The following is a 27,458-nucleotide window of genomic DNA, read 5'->3' as shown; positions in this document are numbered from 1 at the left end:
AATGCAAATAAATATATTGGGTTCAACATCTGGAGAGCCTACTGTTATGTGAAACAATCACATGATGCAATCTAAAGTTATTAACATTTCATTGCTTATATACACAAATCTTTGTTGTTTAAAATAACTAAAGTGAATCTGCTAAATGAAAGGGAGGAAAATCTAACAAAAAAAAAAAATCTGTGTCTTTAGAACCCTTGCCATACAAGGTGCATTGCTTTGAGAATTTTGTAGTGAAGTAGATTATAAAGCGCAATAAGCTAGGAAAGAAAGGTGTTGGGGTGGGGATGTGGAACTGTCTGATTTTTAGAACCCGGATCACCAAGAATCAGATTTGGAGAATTTAAGAAAAATCATGTAGCAGAGTAGTATCCATTTAGATTTCTTAGCAGTCCATTAGTTTTTGCTTACTGGGCTCTTTTCATGAGAAGCTTAACTTCAGTAATTAACTAGATCATCATTTCTCAAACTGGGGTCTGCATACCTGTGGGGCTCTGTGGGCCCTGATCAACTCCTCCCAGCACCTCCTGCACAGCCGTGGGAGGGAGGGGGAGGAGCAGGGATGGGGCACACTTAGGAGAGAGAAGAGGAGGGGCAGGGGACCTTGGGGAAAGCAGTGGGGGCAGGGCTTGGAGGTGAGCGGTGGGCTTGGGGGTCTGCAAAACATTTTCAATCAAAATGGGGATCCTCAGGTTGCTAGTCTGAGAACTGCTGAACTAGATTTTAAAAAGTTGCACTAAAACTTTTATCCAGACAACATGCCATTTTTATCTAAAGTAAATGGAGTTGTCTTATGTTTTACTACTTTATATTTTTTTCAGTGAACCTGTACAGTGTCAACTGGTATAATAAAAGCTGCCACATTTATTGGAACCCCTCTTCATAGGTAAAAGTCAGTGTATATAATCCAGTGAATAATTTATGTACAAACTTCAATATAGGAAGTGTGCCACACTATATTTAATCAGTTAACAATGGTATGAATTTTAATAGGCAGAAAAGTGTACTTTGAAGAATTTTGTGGATCAGTTTTCGCCAAAGCTTTTCCTATCCAGACAAGTTTTCCTTTAGGGAATCATCACTGAGTGGAATTTTCTTCTGGAATCTAGAATGAACCAGCTAAACAAGTCTTGATATATTGATAGAAATTAAGAAACAATACAGACCTGAGATAAATACCTCTGCCAATACAGGATTTCTAACTACAATATACTCTCCAATGTTTTGCACACTTTTGGTCTTACCATTTTCAACTCTGACTTAAAAATATTAGAACCTTGTCGCTATTAGTCCATTTCATAGCCATAATGCATCACTAGCGTAAGCAATGGTGGAAGCCACAGACAAGACTTGGGGCATTTTATCACAGTGGATGAGATTACAGGGACAAGCCTGAGATATGTATCCTACTTTCCATCATTACTTTTACTAGTGAGAATTACAGTGACAAAAGTTAGTTTACTTTGATGTATTCTAGTAAACACCCTTTGAGTCAACATTTCCCAGATTTCTGAAAGCTCACCCCTCCTCAACAAAAATGAAACCATTCACTCTCCCCTTCAACACCCTCATGCATTGTTAAAGGCCAATAACTCAATTTATGTATTTTCCACCATGTGGGATGTGCCCCACATTTTCAGAAACATTGCTTTAGGTCCAGCTGCATGTAGTATTTGAATCCCCCCCCCAGCTTCTCCAACCCCTCAATGCTTTTTTTTATTCTATGCATTTTAATCTGTCAACATCCTTTCAGATATCATCAATTAGACACAGGCTTCTAGATACAGTTTCAGCAGTTCTGTACAAAGACGGACTATGTGCTTGTTGGTCCATGAGAGCATCTTTCAATATAAAGTTTATTTTAAACGTAACAGTGCTGTCATGAATTAAAACATTTTTCTTCTCAGTGATGAAGTGCAGAACCAGTGGTTGGAAAAATGTATGAGTCCTTGAATTATTTATACTCACCCACAGGCAAGGTTATTAGTGCTGTCACATTACAAGATAGCAGCCATAAAAATATCATTAGTTACGTTGACATCCAAGTGGAAAAAACATCTGATCAAGTTCTAGAGTTAGATATAAATATTTGTAAGCTGCTTGGAATCTTAAGACTAAATTTTCAGAGGGTATGAAAGCAGATGTTGGCTCTGAATAGCAGAGTAACCGCCACGGAAACTGTTAAAATGAAGACAAAAATGCTAATCAGTAATAAATGACTGTGAAGCCCACAGCTTGCAGAGTATCAGAAAGTTGCGGTTCTCAATTGTGAAATTTTACAAAACATTGAAACTGATATGTCATAAAATGTTGGACAGTAAAGATTTAGTAATAGTACTTGAGCCAGGAGGGCTTTATATAATTTTCAAGGACTGACTACCATAAATTCCAGACAACAGGTCCATGATGACTGAATGATTACATGTCTTAGTGTAACCAGTTGCAGGCCTAAGTGTCTTTTGGTATGAAAATCCCCAAATGCAAATAGAGTAAGAAAGCAATGTATTTACTTCCCTAAAATATATCAGCATTGTTCACAAATGTTAGAAAAAAAATTATTTCCTCCTCCAATCTGCATATTCTTTCCCCAAGCTCAATTATTTGCAATACCCCCCCCCCATTTATAAACATCTACTCATCTCACCAGATCTTTGATTCAGACCAGACCTAACAGCATCCCATTAGCTTGCTATTACCCTGTAGTTTATACTTGCACTAAACAGAACACCCCTGCACAATACCTTCACCTGTTAGTTTTTAAATAGAACAGATTTGCTATTTACAAACCCCTAAAGCTTGCCTTTATTGAGGTGCTCAAGATTTCTCAGCCTGTGCTACATCTTAATACTGGTCACTGACAGCCCCTCTTAATAATCTTTACATTTGTACACCTATTTATCAAGGTATTTCTACATGAGAAGTTTGATGTGTTCTTCCTTAGATACATCCCTGTACTGTAGTTCTAGTCCCCCCCAAATGTTTTGCTGTAGGAGCTCAGCAAAAGCTGTCTCAGCCCCATTTCACTTCCACCACACTCCTTGCTTATGTTGCCTAGCTGTCTGGTTCCTGTCATAGGATGTGATACCTAGTCAAGCCGGTCATCTGTCCTGCATGTTCTAGTCCTACTCAAGAATTTGTCCCCATAGCACTTTCCAAATTTCTCCCAGAGCAGCTGCAGTTGGTACTTGACAGATCAAGTCCAAGGGCATCTTGCTTTCTCTCCTCTGCAGCAGCAACCCCTGGTGGAAGATGATTTCCTGGTTTCTTTGGCCACGGCTATACTTGTGAGTTAGAGTGCATTAAAGCAGCCCCTACCTCACAATGCGTCCACACTGGCAAGGCACATATAGTGCACTGACTCCATGGCTAGAGCGCTCCTGGTAATCCACCTCAGCGAGTGGAATAATGTTTGATGCACCCCCGCTGGAGCACCGCAGTGCCAGTGCGGGTGCCCTGGCCTATTAAGGTGCTCTGATCGGCCTCCAGAAGTGTCCCACAATGCCTGTTCTAGCCACTCTGGTCATCACTGAACTCTACTGCCCTGCCCTCAGGTGGCCAACCATCAAACCCACCCCTTAAATTTTCTGGGTATTTTGAAAATCCCCTTCCTGTTTGTTACAGCTGCTTGTTCAGGTGTTTTTTCCCCCACACATAGAGGCAGCTAAAAATGAGAACCTACCACCCCATGAATTGCTGCTTCTCTGTAGATGGCCGCTGATCCAGCATCAGAATTGAAGGAGCCAGTATTGTCAGTGACGATGTTTTCTCCTTATATTTGCTTTTTTTTTTTTTGGCTAACAAATTGATGTTATGCTATCAGACAAAAAGTGATACTGACAGATGTTCAGCTCCTTTTCAATACACAACAGAGGTACACTTAGAACAAGTAGAAGACAGGCATATTCCACTAAATTAGTATAAAATTCTCATAATTATGCATTCACATGGTTCCAATTTACCCAGGACAGCGACATAACACTTTGGTAAACTCCGTGACCTGTTATCACGTGGGTGTAATTACAGTTTGGAAGAAATACCCATGGGAAGTAGTACTTCCCTCAGCACCCCTCCCCCGAAACGGACTAAGGAACAATTATTCAAAGTTTAATTATTGAAGATGAGGCATTCTACCCATTAACCATTTTAAATTTACCAATTTGGGTGTACAGTCCCAGCTCCAAGCTAGATAAACCATTTGTTTTAACACTATCATTTGTTCTGCTTAAGTACCATAGCTGTGCTTTAAGAACATTTATTCTCACGTGGAAGAACAAATGCTTTTAAGGGATTTGCTTAGAATACCAATGTTAGAGAGCATTCTATTTGGCCTAGCTCAGTTACATATTTTAAAAACAGTCTGACTGTGAAAAACTGAGTTCAAAACTCGTAATTAGGAATCCAAACAAACTTAACTGCTCTTCTGCTAAATTTAAAATAGCAAATTAACAGTGACACCAATGTTTAAAGCTCTTTTCTTTACGAAGTATTCGTGCATTGCTCAAATACAAAGTGATGAGTAGTAACTGAAGGACCACCAGTATTTATATGGCAGATGTGCTACTTTATAGAGCATACTTCGATAGCCTTTGGCAAAACTTTAAAAAACAGAAGTTAAATAACCAATAATTTGGTGTTTTCTGCTTTTCAAAAGGAACTACTGGAAAACATTTCAGTACAGTTGTATCTGTTCAACCAAGCTTTTCACTTATCTGCTGGGAAAATGCAGATATTCAAAAGAGTGCCTTTTAGTAAAAAGCACAACAGACATATGAATTAAAGCTATAAACTGTTCTTGCAAAGCCCCCATCCTGTTTGGGAATTTAAAAAAGGAAAATAGCAGCTCATTAAATCTAAAGACTTGCCAAACAAAGCATGACAAAACCCTGTTTCCTGAATTATTTAGGTGAACCTCCTTGAAATCTAAAAGAGAAATCCTTGACTATTTAAGAGCTTAACATTAGTTATCCTTTGATATGTTTCATATCTACGATAAGTTACAAGCAGCTAAGTATTCCTCTTCAGTTATTCAGTACCTACTAACTATGGACCTGGAATGGTGCTCAACTCTCGTTCAGGACTAGGGCTTTAATTACAATATTCTCATGGAAATCTGTTTAACCACCACACACCATATTCTTCCTGCCTTACGTCATTCTGTAAAGTTTCAAAATAACCTTGGCAGACATTGGCACATTCAGTTTTCTGGAAGTATCCTCTACAATGAGCTGCATTAGGTCAAGTTTACGCTATAAACTTTTGCTGACATAGCTACATCAGTGCGGTGTGATCTGAGAACATAGTTGTGCTGGCATAAGTCCCCACCAGAGACAGCAGCAAAACTATGCTTTTACCAGTATAAACTATACTGACATATCCATACTGGAACAGCAATCCTTGTGTAGACACGGCCCTACTTGGCAGTAATGCTAAAGAAAGAAAGAAAGAAAGACACTTGCAATAAGAATATACAAGAAGTTGTGTAATCAGTGTATTTTATTCAAATGGCCTAGTATTTTTGTGAATGTAATACTTTAAATATCTGTAGTGGTGCGGTTCTCCCTGTGTAGTTACCAAGGACCATTAATTTCTGAGACAAGAATTGTGGCTGTTCTGAGGAGTGGCAGTTTCCTTTGTTCCTTCTAGTTTCTCCACTTACAAATGCAGCACATGATCTCAAGTTATTTGTCCAATATTTGGATTATAAATAGTTAGTGGAATCAATTCAACAAGAATTTGGGGGTGTTCTAAAAATCTGACTTAATTTTATAATTAGTTTTTTGCAGGAGAAAGAAATAAAACAGTGAAAGTTTTAATTTCTCCCTAAACCTAAGAAGTTGCACATTCTATATATACATATTTAAACAGGTGGAAGGGAGATGAGGAAAGATTAGGATTTTTGCAGCAGAAGCATGAGCTTTAGAAACTCTTTTTTGCTTTTGTCCTAGCAACCCACTTTGTTGCTTGATTGCCAGCCACACTACTGCATTAAGTCAGCTGGCATGGAAGTCTAAAGGCAGTGCACTGCAGCTTCCAAGAGGCTGTGTGTGGAACTATGAAAAGACAGTCTTCATGAACCAAATGGCATCTCAAGTTTTTAGGACCCATCCAAAAATATCCAATTTTCACTACCCACATACACACCAGATTTTAGCATTTATTGGACAGGTTTTTTAACACTTGCTCATGTTGCTGGCTGGCTGCAGCCTTTCTTGGGTTGGGTTATGATGTTGCACCACTTTCCAAAGCAAATAGTACAATTTTCACTGCTGGCTCTCCTTCCAACCACCAATGAAAAGGGTTTTTTTTGTTTTTTTTTTTTAAATGGCCCTTGAGCAAACTTGTTTTACTTCAAGTTTCTACAAGTCTGGCTGTGTTGTTTACCCCACCTTCTTCAGAGTCGTCACAACTTAGGAATGTTTGTCCTGCAAAAAACAGAGTTTGAAGTAACTGAAAGTGCTTCCAACAACAAAGATTAAAAAAAGAGTACCACTACATCCTATGGTTTACTTAAAGGCAGTTCTGAAGTTTAAAATTAAATTAGATAAATACAGTTATCTTGCTGGATTGACTAGAAAGTTTGTTCACAGTACAACTTTCCTAACTGTAAGTAATTTTGCACTACGGATTTTGTTAAGGTGTTGTGTTATGCCAGCCAGTTTCAAGTATTAAAAGTAGTCCTAAAACAACAAAATTTAGGTACGTTTTCTAAAAGCCTCCCAAGTGTGAGGTCACCTTTATTAACCAGTCTGAAACACCACAATAACCTTTTTAATCACAGAAATGTTTATCTGGAACGCATATAGGAAACATCCAATACGTCAAAACACATACAAAAAAAGCAGCATATTTAGTCTCCCACTGAAGGGACAGGAAATAGCTAAAATAAGCTAAAATGTGAACAGGACTACTCCTTTTAGTAGTAAAGCATCGATAGTGATTGATTGTGAGCATTAATAGTCAAATGCACTCTTATCAAACGATTTGTATATAGACACAGCTTTTAATTTCCCCCGTTTTTATTGACTTCTATCCCAAATTACTTATTTTAATCTCGGTTTGGATTTTTTTTCAGCCTGTACTTGACTATGTTTCAGAGTAGCAGCCGTGTTAGTCTGTATTCGCAAAAAGAAAAGGAGGACTTGTGGCACCTTAGAGACTAACCAATTTATTAGAGCATAAGCTTTCGTGAGCTACAGCTCACTTCCTCAGATGCATATCGTGGAAACTGCAGCAGGCTTTATATATACACAGAGAATATGAAACAATACCTATTCCCACCCCACTGTCCTGCTGGTAATAGCTTATCTAAAGTGATTTCCAGCACAAATCCAGGTTTTCTCACCCTCCACCCCCCCACACAAATTCACTCTCCTGCTGGTGATAGCCCATCCAAAGTGATCACCAGCAGGAGAGTGAATTTGTGTGGGGGGGTGGAGGGTGAGAAAACCTGGATTTGTGCTGGAAATCACTTTAGATAAGCTATTACCAGCAGGACAGTGGGGTGGGAATAGGTATTGTTTCATATTCTCTGTGTATATATAAAGCCTGCTGCAGTTTCCACGATATGCATCTGAGGAAGTGAGCTGTAGCTCACGAAAGCTTATGCTCTAATAAATTGGTTAGTCTCTAAGGTGCCACAAGTCCTCCTTTTCTTTTTACTTGACTATGGTACACATTCCAAATCACCACACTGGGGGACAGTTAAGTCTAACCCAGTTGTTTTAATACCAACTTCAACACAGGGCAAATCAGTTTCAGTCTTAACCCCAGACCAAGCAAGTTTTTTTTTTTTTTTTTTAAGTAATTACAAGACTTCATCTCACTTCCCAGCCCAGATTTAAAGCAAAGCACTTACCTGGCAACAGATGGTTGCTCTGGGTCTCAAGTCTGCTAGGACCCTGAAAGAGAGCACAGAGAGGGAAGGGAGTGAGGATTGCTGGGCTCTATCAGCCAGGCACGTGACTGCCGAGCTTGGACATGACACACGTGTTCCTTGCCCCAGTCAGATACTTTCACCAATTAGATAGTGAAAGCTTTGCCAAAAAGCAAGACGCTGCTCTTCCATGGCTAGGAAGGGAAGCTGCCACAGGAGGCAGGTCCCACGGATTCATGGACTAACGCGATCGGCGGCACCGAGACAACCCCACCCCACACGCACATGGGGGCTGGGGCCAGGCCCAGGGCCCGCGGTAGGTGCCAGCCGCCACACGGACCCGACGCTCCTGCTGCTGGCGGCACGCGGGGGCGGCCGGTACCAGAGCAGCGGCGGCAGGGCCTGACTCGCTCCCGATCCAGCGCCGGTGCGGGCCCCGGAGCTCAACATTTCCCTCCTCCCGGGCGTGACGGCTCCTACCTGCTGCATCCCGCTCCCACCGGCGGCGGCTCCGCTGCGGCCCGGTCGCCACCTGCAGGGACACAATGCGCCACGTTACCGGAAAGGCGGCGGCTGCCGCCGCCGCCTCTGGCCACGCCACCAGCGCGCGCCCCCCTCCCCTGGCGCCATGGTCTCCTCTCCGCCTCCCGCGCCCCAGCCCGCGGTCAGCGCCCACGCGCCGGCCAGAAAGGCAGGCCTCGGCCAGGCGGGAGCGCGCGCGCCAAGCAGAGCGCCAGAAGAATTTAGCCCCGTAGCCGGGCGCGAGACGGGGCCCGTTCTCCGGCGCAGAGGGAACGCCGCTCCCGCTCCCGAGCGGCTACCGCTGCCCCTCCTCAGCTCGAATAAGCGCCACGCGGCTCTCTCTCGCCAAGGCAGCAACCCCGCCCCTTCCGGCAAGGCGTACTTCCGGCGCGTGTGAGGGGGGGCGCGGCTGCGCCCTGGCCCCTCCCCGTGGGCTAGGGGGCGCGAGTTCCCCCTTCTTCTCCGCGCTGCGACTGCGCAGGGGCGAGCTGCCCTGTTCGGGGCCTACCGCGCGAGCGGCTGGAGGAGGGAGCGCGCGAGAAAGGACCCTGGTGGTTCCGTGTCAGCCGCGCGGGGTCGCAGCCGGGGAGGTTGCCGCGTGCTCTGTGCACACTTCTCTGAACGTTACTGATCCACCGGCTGCACCCGAATTCCATCCTCTGTGTCTGTTTGTTACCTGCATGGGTCCGGAGCAACTTCTGGGGGGAGGGATAGCTCAGTGGTTTGAGCTATTGGCCTGCTAAACCCAGGGTTGTGAGTTCAATCCTTGAAAAGGCCATTTAGGGATCGGGGGCAAAAATTGGGGATTTGAGCAGGGCCCTGAGGTCCCTTCCAACCCTGATATTCTATGGTTCTGTGAAAGCTAGGCTCTTCCATGCAGCTGCCCTATGGTTCCTGGGGGACAACAGCCAGTTCAAGATACAGAAGCTCCTAGGGTGCTTATGTATCCTCAGGAGTTGCACACGTTGTCCATAGGCTGAGTGTATTGCACAGACCTGGGGGCACCTTGCATTCCTCCATTGCCAACCCTCCAGAAACTCCCTGTGTGTCACCGTCCCATTACCTGTTTCAGGACCCCCTTTGGTCATGCCATGGAGTTTGTGTGTCCCCCATTGACTCCCTTTCCCTCATTTCTCCCTCCCTGTTTCCTTCCATAGCAGGGCCCCCCATTCTCCAGGGGTCCTGACTGCCCCATAATTCCCCCTCTCCCCATACCAGGGGAAATGTGTGCATTCTCATTCCGCTTTCTCCCCCATGCCCCCCCATTCCCCCATATCAGGGTTCCACATTTTCCCATAGCAAGGGATTCTTTGTGCCTCCTATTCCTGCATTACCCCAGTGCTTCTCTCCCATACCAAAGGCTCTTTGTGCACCCCCTTTCCACCCATTTCCTCTCCCTCCCATACCTGGGTCCCCCATTCTGCCCCCTGCCAGAGGTTCTGTGTGCCTCCCTTCTTCTCATACCAGGGGCTCTGTGTCTCCCTGTCTCCTCCCCTAAGCCAGGAGCTCTTGTGTATGTCCCTATTTCGCTCTCCCCTTGCCTCCCCATTCTCCCTTCTTCCCATCAGATGTATTTTTAATTTCTCCTTTCTTTTCTTTCTCTTTCAGGATGTCAGTATTTTTAAAGTTTATTGGGATGATCAGCAAAACTGAGATTGGGGTGTTGTTATGATGGAATGTGTTAATGGCTGCCAACCAGTTATTTCATTTTTAGACAATTGCAAAAGTGGTTGAAGCTGGTAGCTCTGCAAACCAGGTACCACGAGATCCATGTGTCTTCCATTTCTCCCATTTGTTTTTTCTGATTTTCATCAAAATCAATAGAGTTCTGGCCACTGATCACTAGATCATTCTCTGACATTTTGAAATTGTTCAGATGTGGCATTCAAAAGTTATTGCATTTTATGACAGACAATAAAGAAATGCCATTGGATTGCATGTTAGGCCTCAGTTTGCTTGGTCAATAATGTGAAGAGGCAAAGGATTGTTGTGACAGAAAGTTGAAAATGTAAAAGAAGATTAGGGGAATAAAAAATGATCAAAGAGTAAGTCTAACTCACTCGCTGAAAATTTTCTACCTTTGATCTCATTGGAATTCTGTGTTCATATTCAATTTAGAAAAAAGAAAAGGAGTACTAGTACTAGTACTCCTTTTCTTTTTGCCACTAGTACTCCTTTTCTTTTTGTGAATACAGACTAACACGGCTGCTACTCTGAAACATATTCAATTTAGAAATATTCCTGATAGTGTTGGTGGTACTTTACTAAGTACGAACAACAGTTTCTGGCCATTGGGTGGCTCTGTTGCCCTATTGTTCAGGTATTTAGATATTTAGCAAAAAAATGTTACTATATGAAAGTTTTTGGGTTCAAGAAGGTTCATCCACCATTGCTCACAAGCATGTAAATATATAATCCAATGATGAATGGCATGTGATGTTACAGTGTTCTTAATGGATATGCCAAACTACCGAATGCATGAGATCTTCAACCTGTTATACTAAAGTAACATGCTGAACACTTTACATATACAATAGGTTCTACTGATGTGGCAGAACAGTTTAGTCAGATGATGCTTATATTATAACAATTCAGGTTTACATTAGCATTATGTGAAATATGATATTTAAACTTTTGCAAGTCCATCATTTAAGGTATTTTATTTTCAGAGGTATCACTGTGTAATACTGGTAGTCTGCCTATACTATTTCTATACTACGAACTTTGGTCGACGCAAGTTATGTTGGCGTAAAGCTGCCACAGTTAGTATACCTCTTGTGCACGTCCATACTTGGCTCCTCGCGTCAGTGCTGCACATGCTCACCAGGGGCACAATGAGTAGGTAACCCAGTGTGCACCTACCACCGTCAAGTGCATTGCCTTTTGGGAAATGTTGGCAATGCATGGTGGGGCAGAAATGAGTTACACAGGGTGACTGGGCTCAAGGGGTCAATTTCCCAGCGTGACACAGTCTCCATCACATAATGTCATTTATATCCCATAATTTTCATGCCTTTTTTCAAAATCCCACACACCCATGCAGCATGGGTGGCATGTGAACCACCGGCTGGGGGAGGCTAGCTCCCAGCCCTACCCCCTCCTCCCGAGCCAAGCCCTCCTCCACCGGAGCCCAGAGCCGCCCCCCCACCGCTGCCACTGGCCCAGTCCTGCGGCTAGCTCCTTAGCCCCAAAGGAGTGCCGGGAGGGTGGGCAGCACGCGGCCCCAGCCTGGGGGGTGGGGGGATAGAAAGATGGGTGGCGGATGGCCCCAGACTCCCCAGCTCCGGAGTGCAGGCGGTGTGCAGCCCCAGTCTCGGAGCGTGGGAGGGCGGGCAGTGTGTGGCCCCAGTCCCGGAGCATGGAAAGGTGGGCAGCATGCAGAGCACTGAGGGGCTGGACTCAGAGCCGGGAGGATTGGAGCTGCAGCTGCATGCTGGGAGTGTCACGGCAGGGGGCGGGGTCACGCCTGTCTGGGGAGGCAACACCTCCCCCTGCCTATGTGACTTGCCACTCATGCCATGCAGCCTGACAGAAGCATGGAGTCTGCACAGCTCTGCACTATTGTCATAAGCATTGCAAGCTCAGGACACAGTATCCTCTGGTATTTGAAGAGCTGAAAGATGACCTGAACCAGTGAAGAACATGATGATTTCTTGGAGGACAGATTGCAGTGTGACATAGCAAGAACCAGTTCAAGGTGGTTGTTGGCGTTCAAAGAGCAGTTGCAGATGATGGAGCACTGCTTCTGGGCCCAAGAAATGAGCCCTGACTGGTGTGATCTCATTGTAATGCAGGCGTGGAATGATGAGCAATGGCTGCAGGGACACCGAAATGAGAGCTGCACTGAGAGCGGAGAAGTGAGTGGCAATTGCACTGTTAGAACTGCAACACTGGATTGCTACCGGATAGTGGGAAGTCATTTTGGTGTTGGGAAATCCATTGTGGGGGCTGTTGTCATGTAAGTGTTCAGGGCCATTGATCATCTCCTACTACGCAGGTCCGTAACTCTAGGCAATGTGCAGGACATAGTGCATGGATTTGCAGCAATGTGGTTCCTGAATTGCTGTGGTGCAATAGATGCACATCCCTATTTTGGCACCAGACCATCTTGCCAGAGTACATCAACAGAAAGGGCTACTTTTCTGTGGTTATGCAGGTGTTGGTGGATCACTGGGAACATTTCCCTGACATCTGTGTTGGCTGGTCAGGGAAGGTGCATGATGTTTGCATCTTTAAGAACACAGGACTGTTCAGAAAGCTACAAGCAGGGTGTTTCTTTCTCGACTGGTAGCTTATCATTGACGATGTTGAAATGCAATAGTGATCCTGGGGGACTCAGCCAACCCTTTGCTCATGAAGTAATGTGTCCACCACCTTGATAGCACCAAGGAAAGATTCAGCTACAGGCTCAGCAGGTGCGGAAAGACAGTTGAATGCTCCTTTTGGTGGATTGAAGGGACACGGGCATTGTTTACTCATAAAATCTCAGTGAAAAAACATCCCAATGGTTATAGCTGCCTGCTGTGTCCTGCATAATATCTGTGAAGCAAAGGGGAAAGAATTGCCACCAGGATGGAGGTGGAGGGCTGTAGCTGAGGCAACGCATGGGGGGGACATGTGGGGTCACGTGCCCCCCAGATTTTCTGCTTGGCTTCTATGGAGCATGCTCACATGGACTGAGCATGCTCAGTCGCCACCCCATTATTGGCAGGCATGAGTCATCTCAGGCAGACACAAGGGCTATTAATAGAAATCAATGTGGAGCTATATGGTTCAGAGAAGCTTTGAAAGTGTACTTTAACAGTGAACCACAGTAATGCATTGCAGTGTGCTCTATCTGGCCCTGGTGTTTTGGGGCCAGTTACGATTTGTGTGGTGCTTGGTGTATATCTATTAATATAACACTGTCAATACATATATTAATTTTGTGGTGCTTGCTGTAGATTTATGATTATTACAGTGATCCTATAAGCTGTGTCACTCTGTACAATAACAAGGGTGCTTTCAAAGCTGCAATGCACTCTGCAGCTTATGTTGTGAATAATCATAGAATCATAGAATATCAGGGTTGGAAGGGACCCCAGAAGGTCATCTAGTCCAACCCCCTGCTCGAAGCAGGACCAATTCCCAGTTAAATCATCCCAGCCAGGGCTTTAATAATAAATAATAATAAACATGAATTATTTTCCAAAGAACAGAATTTAATTTAGTAACAAAACCAGTGCGAAGAAAAATCTGTGCACTTTAAAAACAAGTATGTTAAAAACTTAATGGAACAGAACTTAATAAGGGGAAAGAACATTCATGTACATTTTACCTACACATACACTGACCTGTGAGAGCCACGGTTGATGTATGTGAAGCTGTGGGTGTCCTTAATTTCCTGAGTGTGGAGTGGTAGGGATAGGTATTTGGTCCCTGATGCCACGTGGAATGTTGAGGGAGGGTGTAGGGAGGTGCTGTAATGGAGTGCAAAGGGAGGCAAGCCCATGATTGTTGAATCTGTGATGTGCATGCTCAGAGGATCACTGTGTTTGTAATTTGAAAAACTGCAATCATTATAGCACGTGTATTTCTTAATGCCTTTGGTGTGGATATAAGCCTTTATGTAACCATTTAGCTGGTTCATTCAATGCTGTACAATGAATATCAACGACTTTATAGCTCTCTGGGACTTTCGGACTGGCATTGTTCATTCAGACATAATTCACTTCTCTAAGGTGAGTACGGTTTGACTGCATTTTGAACGATTGCTGGATAATTATGTTTATTTTCTAATTTCTATCTAGCTGGGATAGTGCTAGATTTCACCCATGCCCAGTAGTTAAATATATTTATCCCATGTGTTGCAATCATGCCCTCCTACCATTTCCCCCAACTTGCAAGTCCACTGATTTCCTCTGTTCTTGACTAGGGACATCACAAATTGCAGATGAAAAAGAAATGGCCTGATTTTGAACTTTGTTTATACAAATGTAAACCAGGAGTAATTCAATTAAATCAATGGAGTTACACCAGAGAAAAAGTGGTGTGCAGTCAGAACCAGGTCCTAAAAGAAGTCACAGCAATAGAATTACAATTATCAGAGTGTATGATGGCCTCCGTATTTGTATGTCAGAGTCAATAGGTATGATTTCCTCCATTCAATCGTGAGGTTGCTCCAATCATACTGATCATTTTGTTTCAATTTGGAGTTCATCAGTCTCCTGAAATATCTTCCCCATTACATGAATGGAAAGTCCAGATTTTTTTTTTTTGGTAGGTTCCTTGAACCCATCCAAGAGACAGCTTGTTAGTAACATCAGGGTGCACTGACAAAGGATTTAGAGGGGAAAAAAACCCTCAGGTGATTATGCTGTTTCTCAAATCTGACTGGACCAACTAAACCAAAGGCATTTATAACTGAACTCCTGTTTAACGTAACCAGAGCTCTTGCTTGATCATCAGATAGATTTGGATATGGATTGTTAACATTGGTTATGAATTGGCTTCTCCTTTTTTCTATTAAAACACTTTTCTTTTTAGTTTAAAACTTATGTTACCTGGGCAAGCTAAATCAAGTGTAGCATCGGAGAATGAAGATAGCTAATAAAATCAGGTTAGACAAGGGACCATTAGTATGCATATTCTGCTGTGTTGTTCCTGTCTCATTGATCTTGTCTGGGATTTACTATGCTCTCTGAAAATGAAAGTTGGATGATGGCATTGGGGGTTTAAAGGCCACATCTCTGGCCCAGATAAAGCCCATTTTCACCACTCCGATGACACAAAGGTTTTGTCTAGATTAGGACTTGGAAGGGGTTAGCTAATGCTAATGTTTGAGCAGCTGAGTGTAGATAAGGCAGTGTGCTGTTAACATGGGTTAAATTGATCCTATTTAAACCTAGGTATTTGTCATAGCCCATAATAAGCTCAGACCAATCAAGTGAGCAGCTCAGGAGCTAGGGGAGTGATAATGGAGTTCATGACAGGTTTCAGAGTAGCAGCCGTGTTAGTCTGTTTTTGCAAAAAGAAAAGGAGTACTTGTGGCACCTTAGAGATTAACAAATTTATTTGAGCATAAGCTTTCGTGAGCTACAGCTCACTTCATCGGATGCATTCAGTGGAAAATACAGGGGGGAGATTTATATACATAGAGAACATGAAATAATGGGTGTTACCATACACACTGTAAGGAGAAAAAAGGAGTGCTTGTGGCACCTTAGAGATTAATCAATGTATTTGAGCATAAGCTTTCGTGAGCTACAGCTCACTTCATCGGATGGATGAACTGTAAGGAGACTGATCACTTAAGGTGAGCTATTACAGCAGGAGAGCCGGGGGGACCTTTTGTAGTGATAGTCAAGGTGCGCCATTTCCAGCAGTTGACAAGAATGTCTGAGGAACAGTGGAGAGTGGGGGGAATAAACATGGGGAAAGGGTGAAAGGGAATGAATGTACACTGGGCTACATTCTGCTCTCAATTACAGAATAAACCCAGAATAATTCCATTGGGTTTGATTAATCCACTGGGGCACAGAGTGATACATTTTGGAGCTACTGAACCTGTAGAAGGCAGCAGCATTTGAGGGGGGGATTCACCTCAGGGAGGCAGGGAGTGGTGCTCTTACCACCCTCTTCTGAGTTCTGCCAGCGGAGGGCAGCTTTAAAATTCTGCAATAACTTCCTGGCTAAAGCTGCCCGGAAGAGGAATCAGCACTTCCTTTGGATGCCCCTTCTGGCAGGACATAGCAGACAGGTGGAGCTTCTGCATCCTAGATGCAGATTGTCCCTACCATCGTGTACCTGGAAGAAGCCAGTGGAACCAACACAGCAAATCTGGGCCAATTAACTTTAGTGGTGTTACTCCAAATTTACACCTACATAAAGGAGAAGAGAACTTAATATGTTCTAATATGTCTTAATATGTTCTAATGAAACCATTTGTTTTCTCCAATTAATTTAGAGTTTGCAAGTGTTGCTGATAGTGGAGCTCTTAGAGAAGGGCAGGGAGCGATGGCTACAGAGGGAAACTCCATTTTTTATTGTAAGTACTTTTTTTTTGCTCTCATTTTGCTTTTGGAAAATTAGAGTATAGTGGAAAAGCCTGGAAAAATGAATTCAGATCAAAATCAATCATGTGAAGTGGATTTCATTTTAAAGGGCTAGCATTTATCTTGTTGCATTGTAATATGACGTCTACTGGCCCTTTATTTTAGAAAAGTAACATTGCTTCCAGTGTAGTACAGAAGGAAATGGGCACATTGGAGATCTGGCCACCTGCTACCTACCTGTAAAATAAACCTGAACGGTTCTGACCTTGCACCATTTGTGTTCCAGACTTTTGTTCTACTGTATGTCATGTGAATAAACTGGTTATTCCTTCCTATGCTTTTGTCTGATGTCTATATATTTGAAATCTCAATGTTTTCCTTCCAGTCAGGGTCTCACAACTAAGATGTGCATACTGTGGTTACATCTAAAATGTTATACAAGAAAGGAATGGTTTTTAAAATTTCTGGACTGTTATAGTTAACAGGACAGCTGAAGAAAGGAGTTATGATGGAAGACTCACTAGAAAGCATTAGATTTTTACAGGCAGCTCTGTCCTGTGATTATGCAGTCTGATCTCCTGTATAATTCAGGCCATAGAATTTCATCTAGTAATTTCTTGTGTCAAGTCTAATAAGTTGGGGTTGAGGTAGGCTATATCTTTTAAAAAAAGAGCCAAAAGGTTTCAAGTGACGGAGAATCTGCCACATCCTTGAGCTGTTCCAATTGAAATTATCCTCACTGCTAAAACCGCATGCCTTATTTGCAATTTGAATTTGTCAAGTGGAGCAGAAAGGAATAAAGAAAGAGAAGTGGGAAAGTAAAGAGATAGAAAAGGACAGAGGGAGAAGGAAAGGAGAGGGCCAATGGAAAAAGAAAAAGAAAGCAACAGAAAACTGAAAGGAGGCAAGAAAGAGAAAAAGATAAAAGCAAAGTAAATTGAGGAAATGTGATAGATAGAAAACTTAGACAGAAGGCCTGATTTTCCACGGTGTTGCATTCCATTTTCTTTCTTTCTTTCTTTGTCTGTGATTCCCTAAAAAAAAATTTTTTTTCTTCCTTTGTTTTCCTGAGGGGAAAACCAGACACTTCTTTGCCTTTTTTCCAGACAGAAGCAGCATCTTCTTACCCAGCTGTAGCCGGAACCTGAGCAGCGCGGAGCCACAGTTCTCATCGATGGAAGTGGTAGTTGACGGTGCTTGGCACACTCAGATTCAATCCTTTTATGTTGGATCTTCCCTATATACCCCCTCCATTTCTTGTTAGAAAAAAGTTCTTGCGTTTCTCATTCTGTTTTCTCTAGCCCTTGGCTGCCCTCATTTGTTTTCTTTCTCCTCTTGTGAGTCTTCCTTTCTGATCCTGCTAATTTTACCCTCATCATTCAGGTGGAGCATGGAGCATTAAGAAAGGTGTTTGATGCATTAGAATATTCTGGACTGGCAAAATTGAAAGATCTGTCAAATGGCAGCATTAGCTGAGTTGGTGACTTGAGTCTAAGAATGTAGTATGGCCGGATGCTGCTTGTAAGCAAAATGCTCTGATTGCGCTAACTCAATACATTTGTGTTGTTACTTTACTGTTTTTTTAATTATCCAATTAAAGTAACTGTAGTTAATGTAAAAGAAACCCAAACATTTTATAGTGTACAGATTACATCACTTCCCCATAATGAGCAGAATGTATCATGTTGATATTTTCTGTGTTGCCCCAAGACAACACTGTAAGCTTTTATTTGGCCAGGTACCATCACATCTAGAGTGCTTTTCTGACCTCAAGTAGTTGATAGTACAGAATTTTTCTTTGATAATATTAATTTTATAGTAATTTATATGGATTTTTCTAATGCTCCCTGCTGTCTACGAAGGCTGTTGGAATGTGTCAACTTAAGAACAGTGTTCCTCCAAACCTCACCTAAGGGCAAATACTTTTAATAGAGCTCTCTTGCTCTTTATATATAAATATCTGAAAATGTTACTGAAGTACACCTGCAGCTTCTGGCACAAGCTATATAAAAAGTAATCAACAAGCAAAGGCAGTAAAAAAGCAGCTTCACCGAGCAGTAATATCCACATACCGGCAGAGTAAGCAATATTTTTCTTTTGGAAAATCTTTCATGCAACTACTGTGCTTCTGGACTGTGTTGTATCTCAAAGTCAAAGTACAATAGCTGCCAAAAAAACTGGAAGGGGAGAACTTTTATGAACATAAAATCACTACTACATGGCAGTACATTTTCTTATCAGAGTTTATTGTTGCACATCAGATATCATGCCACGAGCAGAATAATATTGTTTTTTCAATTTTAAAAAACGTTGAGAAAAATGTTTCCAGAAATTTTCATTCAATGTGAATGACAAGAATATTACATCTATAAACACTGAAATATCTATTTAATTTCTTCCTGAGGAAGTTTCACATTTTTAAGCAAAAGAAAAGGGTATTCTGTACAAGGTAGCCTGCAAATAAGTTAAACTCATTCTTTTCTCAAATGTGGAGCTGGGAAAATACTGTAGCACTTTCATAAATGTTTATTGAAACAGTCAGATGAATTTACATCACCTATATTTATGCCCCTTTATGTTCACTTTCTGCTAACAATCCTGCATTGTATTTTACTGCCACAGATGTTTGTGGAAAGCAAATTTCAAAGTCAAATGCATGAGTATTTGCAGAAAACAAGTTAAACTCCACACAGACAAGTTTTTGTGAAGGAATTCCTTGCACACTCATCTAAGCAGGGAACAGGAAAACATACCACATGCCTTATCTGATCAATCACAACTAATTAGCTCAACCTATCAAATATTTGCAATACATGTTTCACAATCAATCTGTAAATTTTAAAAAACCCATTAAAGTTGGTAAGATATTTATGAAAATGAATTTGAAGAGACTGCAGTCTGCTTGTAGATAAGTGATGAGCTTAAAATAAGCTAAACTTGGTCAAATAAATATTTTTTTTATGAATTACTTGCTCAGCTTTACTCATGTGTATCCCATTATTTTCAGATTCCAGCTATTGTAGATAAAGTCTGGAGTCTGCATGCCTTGCTGAGACTCCTTGTTCATAACTAACCTAGCTGGTCCTGAATAAATGTTATTTTTACTTTTTTTACAGGCTTTTGCTGAATATTTTCAAACATATTTTAACATAATACTTCAAAGCAGAAATTATGGGTAGGTGCATTTATTCCCTTTTAGGGCTCATACAAAAAATTACAGCCCCAAATATATTTGCAAATCAGAGCAGTAAATACCTTTGTAAACTCAAAGAACGCTATCAATTTGCCTTTATTATCCATTGTTTTTAAGTGTCTCAATAATATTAACTTGCACGAGAAGTTAATGCTATCTGGAGATGCTGATGCTAAAGAGCTTGATCCTGCAGACTTCTCTCAGGCATTGTCAAAATAGGAGTTTTGAACAATAAGGATTTCAGGATCAGGCCCTGTGCAATGCACAATTCTGAGGACAAAAGGCCAAATACTTTTGTTTATAGTATTTACTCAGTCAGAACTCCCACTGAAATCAATGTGGAGATCCTGTGCTCTGTGCCCCTGACAGTCCCCACACTCCCTGATAATATGGATGAAATGGAGCTTTACTACCAGCTATTTGCCTGGCCATGGCTGCCAAAGGGTCCCCATTTAAGAGAGGCATTCCTTCCCACATCCCATCAGGAGGCTCTGCAGAATAGGGTCTACAGATCTAGAATATATTACCTTATCTGTATAAAATACCTGGGACTAGAAGAAAGGTAATCTGCATATCCCAGTCCACACCCAAGCCCCATCCAACCTGGGGCTGCCACACATCCTCATGCTGGCCACTTCTTACCCTCTCCCCTCCACGCCCTCCCAGATCTAGACCAGGCAGAGAGCCCTTTGTGGTGTCCTAGAAAGAAAAGTCTGTGCTATTAATGTGTGTGAGCTCCATCCCTATAGCACAGAGGAGGGTTGACATCTGTGCAAAGAGGTTCCCTGCCCTCCATGCATAGCAATCTTGGGGGCATGATCTGGTCCCAAAATGCTTATGTAATTGCTGCTTTAAAGAGAGCAGAGTAATTGTAGCACCAGAGCACAAAACACAAGTTTTGTGCAGTTCCTAAAAATAGTATTTTCTTTTTAATGTTTTGGTGATGGTGTATCTGTTGTACACTAAGGATGAAAGGACTCTATTGAAGTCAGTGGGGCTACTAGAGCATCACCGTAGGTGTCTTCCCCCATGATTCACATTAACATCTTAGTTGTTACAAATCCATATAGACATTTTCAGGTCACATCAACTGTTTACACATGCAAAGGATTTTTCTTTTGTAGTTATTCAGAGTCCAGGGGGTATCTTTTACTAGATTAAAAGAATTTTAAGACAAGTCAAATTTTGGACCTAATGCACATGACAGTAAATGAAATAAGATTTTTTTCATTCTTTCTATAAATAATTATGATGTTTAATTTATAGAATGTCTACTCTACTAGATCCTTGTTGTTAATCATGCACACTCCTTTATGCAATAATGTGCTGAGTAATGTATATATATACACAGCAAATTTGCATTGATATTTTTCTTTACAGGCCTATCAAAATCATGTATTACAAAAACAAAGTCCACGAGTAAAAAAAAGTTACGTTAGAATTACAATAAGGATCTCAATATCTGTTTTCTATTTAGTGAACAATAAACTGGTTTCCATCCCATTATCATAAAAAATAAATTGTGCAGTTTATGACAAACAAGTATATAGAAAAGCTTTCCACCATTTGATGTACTTTTTAACTGCCCATTTTAAAGCAAATATTGGGAATGCAGTTACAGAACCAAGCATCTAATGTGGAACAATAGTATACAGAGGGAGCATGTCCATTTTTTGACTTTGGATATTTATTCATTAGCTGTCAATGCATTTTTAAAACACACTGAGACATATTTCAGTGGAGTAACATGAGAGCTAAATTTGGCTCATGTTTTTAATGATCCCTTTCCTAATTTTTTGAAGCATTAATAATTATGCCCTGGTCTCACTGTTTAACTGAGAGTACTCACACTGTGAAAACTTAAACATATACTTAAGTGTTTGCAGTACTGGAGCCTAATTCTATATCATGACTGCACACTGTATTAATTTTTATTTAAACTTATTTATTTAATTACAAAACTTTTAAAAAATATATCTCCCTTGGGAAAGCAAGTGCGTTTTTGCAACTTGAATGTATTAAATTGGAAGGCATTGAGAGATGCCAGTCTTTTCAGTCAGTATAAGGAGAGTTTTGGAAAACACACATCAAATAAATACATAAAATGCAACATACCAAAAACCAGGACAAGATAAATTGTAAATTAAGGCAATCTTAATATAGGTCTGTTTCTGTTCTTACACCAGTTTTTCAGATATAAGTCTACTGATTTCACTGGAGTTACTCCTCATTTACAGAACTGTGAGATCAGAATCTAGGCCCTATAACTTGCAACTCACAGCAGCTAGGTGTGAAAGATCTACTCTGGTCATTTGTTCATTGCATTGCTATGGTTTGGTTCAGATTCATAAGTTTAACACTCAGATTATTACAATGTACATTTCTTTTTTAATGTTGTGTTTCATATATCTAATTAGATTTCTTCTTTAACATAGAGTAGTCTCTATTCAGAATACTCTATATTCCTTTGTGTTGCTGTTTCAGCGGACTGTGTATGGAGGTGCAGTATTTAAAAGCATAGATTCTAAACTTGAAGGGATCCACAGCACACTGTGGTTTCCTCCTCACAGAGCAGGGCCATATTTCTTACATTATTTCTTGCTACAGTGTTTTACCTGTGGCTTCAGGATTTGGCTCACAAAACATATTCTGTCCTGTTGTTTGCACCTAAGCAACATGTGTTTGTACTCCTCAACTGTGGTCATTTATTTTAAGTTCAAAATTTGGTAAGCAGATTCCAAAGACAGGAGTACATTTGGCCATTGTGTGTTATACAGGGTTTTCTTAGTTTTGTATAAGACACGTCATAATAATCAAAAAGTATGAAAAACCATGAGCAGGCAAACAATGGGCTACAAAACTTACATGAGACACAACACTCCTAAGTTTGAATATAAAAGTGTAAATATTTACTATGAAATTGGACAATTGTGTAGCTTTGCTTTTAAAGCTTATACCAGTTGCTATTGACTTCTACATGTGCGCACAGTAGTTTACAACAATTCCACAGGCCCAGGAATGGTGAAGAGAAAGCGTGCAGGCCTCCAGAGTTCTAAGAGACACACACATTTTCACAATCCACATGCCAGCATATGGAAAGAACTTCATTCTTTAATTCTCTTTTGAAGAGGTATATTTTACACCTGCCTCCTGGTAGCTATTGAAGGCTTTAGGTAAGATGACTCAAGTGTGGAAGAGAGATTTCAAGAAGCTTTCTTTCTCTCAATGCTATCTCACTTTCTGTAGTTCCTGTCTCAGCCATGATGGCAGGGGTTGTCCCAATTTGTGCAGGAGTTTTGACAGTTCCACATTGTGATCTCTGTAGTAGCTTGACAGAAAAGCCCTGCACTGATGGATAAAAAAAGTAGACATTTTTATTTAGTAAAATATTGTACTGTAGATGCTATGGATTTTGAGTTTTGCAGTTTGTTTTACCTGTATCTAAACTATGCCATGTTTTCTTCTGTGCTGTATACTTTCTCCTATACTATGTATTATTGCACACAGTATCTATACTCTATTTAGCAGCTGAGCTGCAGAGGTAATTTTAGTAGATATACAGTAAATTTCCAAAATGTTCATCAAAACCAAAGAAACTGATCAGAGTCTGATCTCAGATACATCTGTATAGATCCAGAGTAACTCTGGAGTCAATAAGCTACTCTGAGTTTACATCAGTGTAACTGAGGGCAGACTATAACTCCATAGTATTTCAGGGTTTGTCATTCAGGTATTTACATTTTTTAGAGTTGTTCAGGATGGACAAACATAATACAAATAATACCCCACAGAGGCTGATTCTCCTCTCACAAGAGTTACTCCTGATTTACACCAGCATGAGAATAAAAGCAGGCCTACAGTACAATAAGTAAGTACAATAGTACTTACTACTGACCAAGTCTTGAGCTCTTCACTCAGGTTTCATTCAGACTAAGTTAAGTGGGAGTTCAGTATGAGAAGGCCAGAGTAAAAACAGAGGTTCAAATGCTTGCTGAGAATTCTTCCCCTCCTCTGTGCAGAAGCGGGAGTGTGGACCTCAGCTATCAGGCCTGTGAAAGTAACTTTATCTGAACATTTCTGAAGAAACATTTTCAAAACTGATAGATACCAAAATTAATTGGTCTTAAAAATGAACTGCCATGAGAACATGTGTAACTGTTAATAGCCTGACAAGTCAAGAATGAAACAGACTGGAAGAACAGAGGACAGTCCCACATTTACACATCTGACCATGACTGCAACAAACCATGAGTTTTGAGCTTGTTGCTGGTGTGGGTTGCTTAGCTGAGGGGCTGAGATTTTAACTATGTTGCAGCTTTTTGAGAGCTAGTAGGTTTTTCAATATGAAGAAAATGTTTAAAAAACAATTTCAGGGTAAGTTAATTTGGAGACATCTTGGCCTTTATGCTCACCCTCTATACAAAAGGTTGAAAAACGATCATGTGGTTCATAGTATCAGAAAGGCCTCAGCTGTAGGGAGAGTTAATACAAATAAACCACAGGTTGTTAATTTTATCCTCTTGTTCTTGTTATAATTTTGTCAATGGAGTATCCCACATGTGTGAGTGAGGCACTCCTTAAAGCCATTCAAATGCTGTATTGCCTCAGAAAACAATGGTTTACCTCTGAATCCATAGGAGGGTATTTTCTGCCTTTGCTCTTTCCAAGACACTTGGTTTTCCCTTCTTCCAGGAGTTGACACCAGAAACCTTTATGTGAATCGAACCTGAAATGAATATTTTGTACAACTTTCAATTCAGCAAACAAATCAAATATGTTCCGTCTAAGATTGTTTTTTAATCACTTCAGCAACTTAATATTTTGGGTCCACTTTTCCCTTGTTATTCAGGCAGGACACCCCTTTGGAGGAAAGAATAAAAAATAACAGGATAGCTAGCTATCCCTATAGATTTCTAGGACACATATAACTGAACACAGATCCCATTGAATCTAGGCACATATAGACCCTATTTAATTTTATTGATAGTTTATATTGCAGAGGATTATACTGTACAGGATTGGCGCCCCATTTCATTGGGGGCTCTACAAACCACATAAGAAGGCACAATCCTTGTCTTGAAGAGCTCACAGTCTAAACAAACAAGGCAGACACAGGGTGAGAAAAAGGGATACAACATACAAGCTAAGGGTCAACTTCTGCAACCATTACTCATCTTGAATAGTACCTTATTTGTCCATTAGTTCCATGGAAATCTATGTGACTACTTACATAATAAGGTACTCTTCACTGTGAGTAAGGGTGGCAGAGTCAGGCCCAAAGTGAGAAAGTCACAGCAATTCCAAAGTTTGTTTTCTTTGACTATATTATGGTAAACAGAAGTGGGGTAAAAGGGAGGACAGGATGGGGTAAGTTAATAGGAGCAAGGCAGCAGAAAAAGGAAAGGATGGGCGAGACTGTGCATGGACTAGGGAAAAGGGAGATAGGAAGAAGAAAGGAGTGAGGAGGGAGAAAAGGCTGTTGAGGAGCATGGAAGACAGAAAGAATGAAGCTGGCAGTAATGCAGTTGTGTGAGAAAAATGGAGTAAACAACCAAACAGCAGAGAGGATGAATGGCCATTGTTTAATCTGAAGAAAACAGAATCTGATGATGACAAACAACTGGGTTCAGGGGGGTGTGATGATTACTGTTGCGGCGAAGAGGTTCTCCTCCTGAGGCCTGGATCTCCCTTGGGAGCCTTGCTCTTCCTCCCCCAGCCCACAAATAGGGACTTAGAGCCTGGAGCCCAAGAGATGGTTTTTCCCCCTGCTCAGACCTGCAGGTGGGGGACTCTAGCTGGGCTTCTCCCTTACCTACTGGCACCTCAGAGAGATGAACAAAGTCTCTCTATGGTTCTCACCCTCCCCCCCTCCCCGCCACAGTATATTTTCTCAGGCTTTTGAAATTAAACCAATGTCAGTCTAGCAATGGATTAAAGGTGTCATGATGTACCTCACAAGTGGTATTCCACAATGACATTATCAGGGGCTTTGTCTGTACAGTAATGTTAACATTAAAGGGCCTTATTTTTAATTCACAAGGTATATGGACCTTATCTTGCTTCCATCAATGTCAGTGTCAAAACTCCCATTGGGAGCAGAACGGGTTTCTTAGACTCCTCTTAACCAGCATCATGAGTGATTCACAGCATAGATAAACACATCTTAAGAGCTCTTTGCATCACCATTATATGCACATGCTTATTTTGACATGACTTCTCTATGCAGCCAGCCGGTATATTCACCAAACCAGAACAAAATATACATGTTTGTATACAGACATGAACTACGTTTGAGCTAGAGATCTGGATAGGTGCTTTCTGTCTTTTATAGATCAAACAATACTAATAAATAATGTCAATGGAGCTGTATCTGGACAAGTTGAACTGATCATGTATTTTAGAGCACATTTCAAGGGCCATATTATGCCTTCAATCCATTTACTGGATGTCAATGGGAGTTGTACATGACTGATCAAGGGCACTGCTTCGGCAGTAGCATGGACACAGGTAACACCTGTTTTGATTGCATAAGAAACTATATGCAGTAAGTATTGACAAAGATTCATGGGAGTCAAATTTCCAGAAGTGCGCAATTATTGTGGATCCCATGTACATCATGACACAAAGTGCCTTTAAATTATCCAAGATATGTGGATTATTGAAGTATTATTCATTTTATGAAATCTTTTTTGTTAAATTTCCATTTGACCATGCAGAAACCAGAGTATATCTGCACAGTTAAAAATCTGCACAGTTAAAACTACAGTCTGCCAACAAAAAAACCCCTCATTTCAAGACTTAGGGACAAATCTTTGGCTCAGTTTATGTATCTGTAAGGGGTACAGTTGCCTTCAATTGCTGCATAAAATGGCTGTGCACCACCTTGACTGTTCCTGGAGATGGTTAGTTCAGTGCATATGGACGGAAGGAACCCACAATCCACTATCCTGGGATGTGGAGCTGCCCGGGGTGGGGAAATCGTAAGTTGGGTCTACCCTAAAGAACAGAGACATTTGTAATTTAATCTGTGGAACAGCATTTGTAGAAGTATCAATGGTGGAGTATGTTCAAACAGAGTTAATTAAAAGCTGTTTTGTGAAAAAAGACAATTCATCCACAGGAACATCCTCTCAAGTGACAACAGAGTGACAGTATAAATTCATGACAAATCATAGTATAAAAGTGATAGCTAGCATTAAACAAAGCCCACAGGTCATAACAAGACTGATATGCTCAAGACATTTAATTGCTTTATAGAAATACCAATATTGCCAGCCAGCTTGTTTTAAGGATAAATTCATCAACCTCAAACTACGGCTAGAAAATATCTGCTAGCGTGATCTAATGGGTAGAGCAGGAGACTGGCAACCGGCACTCCTGGGTTCTTCTTCTGGCTTTGTCACTGACTGTGTGCCATTAGGCAAGTGTTTGTTTTTAATACAGATTTTTATACAATGTCCATTACGACAGAGTCTACAATTACTAGTCTACCATTCAATTCTCAGTGCTAACCCTCTGTAAACTGGGCACCATAATATTTACCAACCTCAAATGGATTTGTGAAGATTAATTAAAGAATGTAAAATGCTTTGAGTTCATTGGATAAAGAACCTATATTTTTATTTCACATTACACTGCTGCAATTTTGCAGGTACAAGTAGATGGGAATTTTCTACCGTATTTATCAATTACCAAATGACATAAAGGGCCAAATTCATTACTGATATAACTAAACTGATTTCAATAGAGCTATACCAGGATGAATTGGGGTCAAAGTAATGGAAAAAGTTGTCTGAATCTACGTTATGCTAAATGAACATTATCTGTGTTCAAGGGT

General features: G+C 41.2%; 1 protein-coding gene across 2 annotated transcripts in view; it reads right to left on the bottom strand.

Annotated features, from left to right (window-relative positions):
• Positions 1–5,475: 5,475 nt before the first annotated feature.
• The window catches only part of LOC311519591 (bifunctional heparan sulfate N-deacetylase/N-sulfotransferase 3), a 132,978-nt gene continuing 110,995 nt past the window's right edge, over positions 5,476–27,458 (bottom strand). The window contains exons 13-16 of one of the 2 annotated variants that reach the window (XM_084626239.1): positions 24,245–24,347; positions 8,354–8,405; positions 7,856–7,898; positions 5,476–6,422 (exon numbers count right to left, since the gene is read on the bottom strand). In XM_084626239.1, coding sequence (XP_084482365.1) covers positions 7,891–7,898; positions 8,354–8,405; positions 24,245–24,347 — 163 coding nt within the window. In that variant the 3' untranslated portion in view covers positions 5,476–6,422; positions 7,856–7,890. Of the gene's footprint in view, positions 6,423–7,855; positions 7,899–8,353; positions 8,406–18,718; positions 22,970–24,244; positions 24,348–27,458 lie in introns of those variants that run through there. The other variant, XM_084626238.1, reaches the window with a different exon arrangement.

Source organism: Lepidochelys olivacea (genome assembly GCF_965140295.1).
Source record: "Lepidochelys olivacea isolate rLepOli2 genome assembly, chromosome: 4".
Taxonomy (NCBI): Eukaryota; Metazoa; Chordata; order Testudines; family Cheloniidae; genus Lepidochelys; species Lepidochelys olivacea.
This window is presented reverse-complemented; position numbering and strand designations above follow the sequence as displayed.